At 38.9% G+C, this 3,268-nt stretch overlaps 1 protein-coding gene across 1 annotated transcript; it reads right to left on the bottom strand.

Moving 5' to 3' along the window:
* Positions 1-1,549: 1,549 nt before the first annotated feature.
* On the bottom strand, positions 1,550-2,836 carry LOC140112549 (gap junction beta-1 protein-like). The gene has a single exon (XM_072132531.1). It carries the CDS (start codon positions 2,790-2,792, stop codon positions 2,004-2,006), a length of 789 nt encoding a protein of 262 aa, XP_071988632.1. The 5' UTR covers positions 2,793-2,836; the 3' UTR covers positions 1,550-2,003.
* Positions 2,837-3,268: the final 432 nt, after the last annotated feature.

Here is a 3,268-nt window from a genome sequence, read left to right as displayed (position 1 = left end):
CTGTTTCTGGCCGCCAAAAAGCAAAACGGCGGGAGCTGCCATTTTCTCGAGCGGGCGAAGTATTCGTCCGAGCAACGAGCAGTTACGAGTATGTTCGCTCATCTCTATTGTATATATTTATTGCTCTGTACTGACCCTGCTCCTGAAAGCAGAAATACTTGTCATGTTTTTGGCAGTCCTGTTATGTGTGATGGCACCTACTGAATATGGTGTTTATGTAGTAGGTAAGTACTGTGTGATGGGATACATTGTTCTCTGTATGACCAATAAGTTTCATTATTACTAGGCAACAGCTTCCATGAAAATTTTATGGTTGATGGCATATGGTCTATATTTTTTAGAGACCCTACAGCACAGCTCCAAATACTATTCCCCTATTGACAATAAAGATGATACATAGGCACTCCAGTGCTGACACTTTTAAACTTCCTGTAACAGGACTCGGTGCCTGATATGTATAACCTGCTGGTGACCTAGTTAATAGGTTTGCATAGAACACTATTAACTGATGCCCTTCATTTAGCTAAAAATTGTTTCCCTTACTCATAAAATCAACTTAATCTTATATTATTCGGCATTCGGGGGGGGGGGGGTAAGGGTTCATGTTCAGCCAACCACTGCTATTTACATCGCCCCATGGCTCAAGCCTCTTCTCAGCATGTCATGTGCCCAGGGTGATGTCATCTACGGTCCTTTAACCCAGTTACATTTGCAACGTCTACACCAAGTATGTATCTGATCACATGAAATCACAGCATCCCTCCATGGAGTTCTACTCCTCCCTATTCTCCATGGAGGCATGCTGTGGTTTCAAAAAAATTAATATTATTATTTTGATGAAACTATATTAAATTTACATACATGGAATAGACATTGCAAATGTAACTGGGTTAAGGGACCTTAGATGACATCATCCTGGTCACATGACATTTAGTGCCCTAAGATGTATTAAAACTCTCTCTCAATGTTCCAGAGAGAAGCTTGTCCTAGTAGTGAGACATGTCAACCAGGAAAAGGGAGACAGGACAATGCACTAAAATGTGCTATGCAATAACATCCCACAGAGCTAATCAGTATAATATAATTTTAAAAGTCAATTTTAGATGGAAGGAGACCATGGATAACAAATATAGAAGACCACCAGAGTTACGGTGCATAAATCTATGAGTAGGTGTCCTGGGTTTATCATGCTTGATTTTGATTGTAGATTTCCTTTAAAGGGGATGTTCAGTTTCAAAAAAATTTATATTATAATTTTGATGAAAAGATATTAAATGTTCCAATACACTTTGAATTGCTCAAGTTTTCTAGATCTCTTCTTGTTGTCATTAAATAAGCACCATCTTTGTTTACTTCCAGTGGATAGGAATCAGGCCCTTTGGTCAGATTGTATTCTGTACATTCTGTTTCTTTTTTTGTTTTTATAATGATTCTCTTATCATTGCGCTAATTTATACCTGTTTTTTTAAAAAGTTAAAAAATGTTACATAAAAATTAAAGTAAAACATGTTGAAGCAAAAAAAAAAAAAAAGACAAAATTGTATGTACTAAATGTGTTTACTATTTTATTCCGTGGTTCTAAAATAAATCACATAAAATATTAAAACAAAATCTCAAACCAATAACAATACAAATACATGTGTTTTTCAAAATCTTCCTTCCATCCCTTTAGAACATAAAAATGCCCCCACCCCCTCATGTGTTATTAAAAATACTGCAAAAAAGCACCAGTTCAAGGAGGGCTGTGGACAATTGGTGAGCATTACCTAGACAAGCCCTAAACAGGATCGGTGACAAAGATACAATATATTGTATATGCGGCCCTGTTACTATGATGATTAGGACGTTCTTGCTGCAACTTGTGCAAATATTGCAGTTTAAAATTAGTTATTTCTTTGCCCTTCACAGTCAAAACACAAATTGTCCTGTAAGTGACTTCCTAATGGAAATGTCCTATCCGGCAGGTAACTAGTATCACTTTAGTCGGTGAAGATATTTGGCACTTAGGATGTTGTACAAAGTTCTGCTTTCTCCTGGCTGCCTGGGGTCCTCTTGATGTCTCCAACCAGCAGGGTGTTCATTTCATTTTGCCGATGCTCCTTATCACGGTAGGAGTCCCCGTGCCTCTGGCTTCTGCGAGTACAGGCCTTAGCAATGAGGAAGAAGACTTCAGCCACATTTAGAACAATGCAGACTCCTGAAGCTGAGAGCATGAAGACTGTAAAGATAGTTTTCTCTGTAGGACGAGACACAAAACAGTCCACTGTGTTGGGGCAGGGGTATGCACTACATTTGACCAGTCGAATCATGGCATAACCAGGGTAGATGAGGTAGAATATGTACATGAAGGCTGCTTCAAAGATGATTCTGAAAATCACACTCAGTGTATATGTCCACCACAGAGTGCCCGAGATTCTGATTTTTTGTTTTTTTACATCTGCGAGTTCTTTGGGATCGTCATGGCCGGTCATACGTAACACCCTCTTCTCCTGATGCTGCAGATGAGCCACGTGCATGGCCACAAGAAGTGCAGGCGTGGAGACGATGATAAGCTGAAGGGCCCACAGACGAATGTGAGAGATTGGAAAGAAGTGGTCGTAGCAAACACTGTTACATCCAGGTTGTTGTGTATTACAGGTGAACGATGACTTCTCATCTCCCCAGACACTCTCTGCAGCCACAACAAGAACCATGATACGAAAGATGAAAACCACAGAGAGCCATATTCGCCCAATCCCTGTGGAATGGCGATTTACACCACTCAAGATGCCATATAATCCTGCCCAGTTCATTGTGTATCAGCTCTGTGGAGACAAACAGATAACAACATGAAATTACCATCCTAGAATTTAAGGAAGCATTCTTTTACAAATGCAGATAAATAAATAAAAGTAAATTTACCACAAAAGATCTGAATATATATAAGTATTTACTTACTACAATTTATATTTTATTGTGCATGGAAAATTTGTGGCAAACCGAGATGGTCTCATATGTAACATGAAGCCCCAAAGCCAAACCTGTACCAGTCTGAAGGTGTAATTATTATAGTAGTCTCCTAATTTGAGGAAGATACATCTTATGGGAGACCCAGGTGTGACCACACCTTCCATACCCTCAAATTTATGCCCATGGGTTTACCAAACACATACATTGAATGGACATTAATTTAAACGGGTGCATTTGAGAATAGACCATAGAAATTAATAAGCTTTTAGCCATCATTTTTTAAAGACTTTTCTTTGAATGAGAGCTGAAGGCTATTTCT

This window comes from Engystomops pustulosus, unplaced genomic scaffold (assembly GCF_040894005.1).
Source record: "Engystomops pustulosus unplaced genomic scaffold, aEngPut4.maternal MAT_SCAFFOLD_849, whole genome shotgun sequence".
Classification (NCBI taxonomy): Eukaryota; Metazoa; Chordata; class Amphibia; order Anura; family Leptodactylidae; genus Engystomops; species Engystomops pustulosus.
The sequence above is the reverse complement of the archived record's forward strand: the minus strand, read 5'-3'. Positions and strand labels throughout refer to the sequence as shown.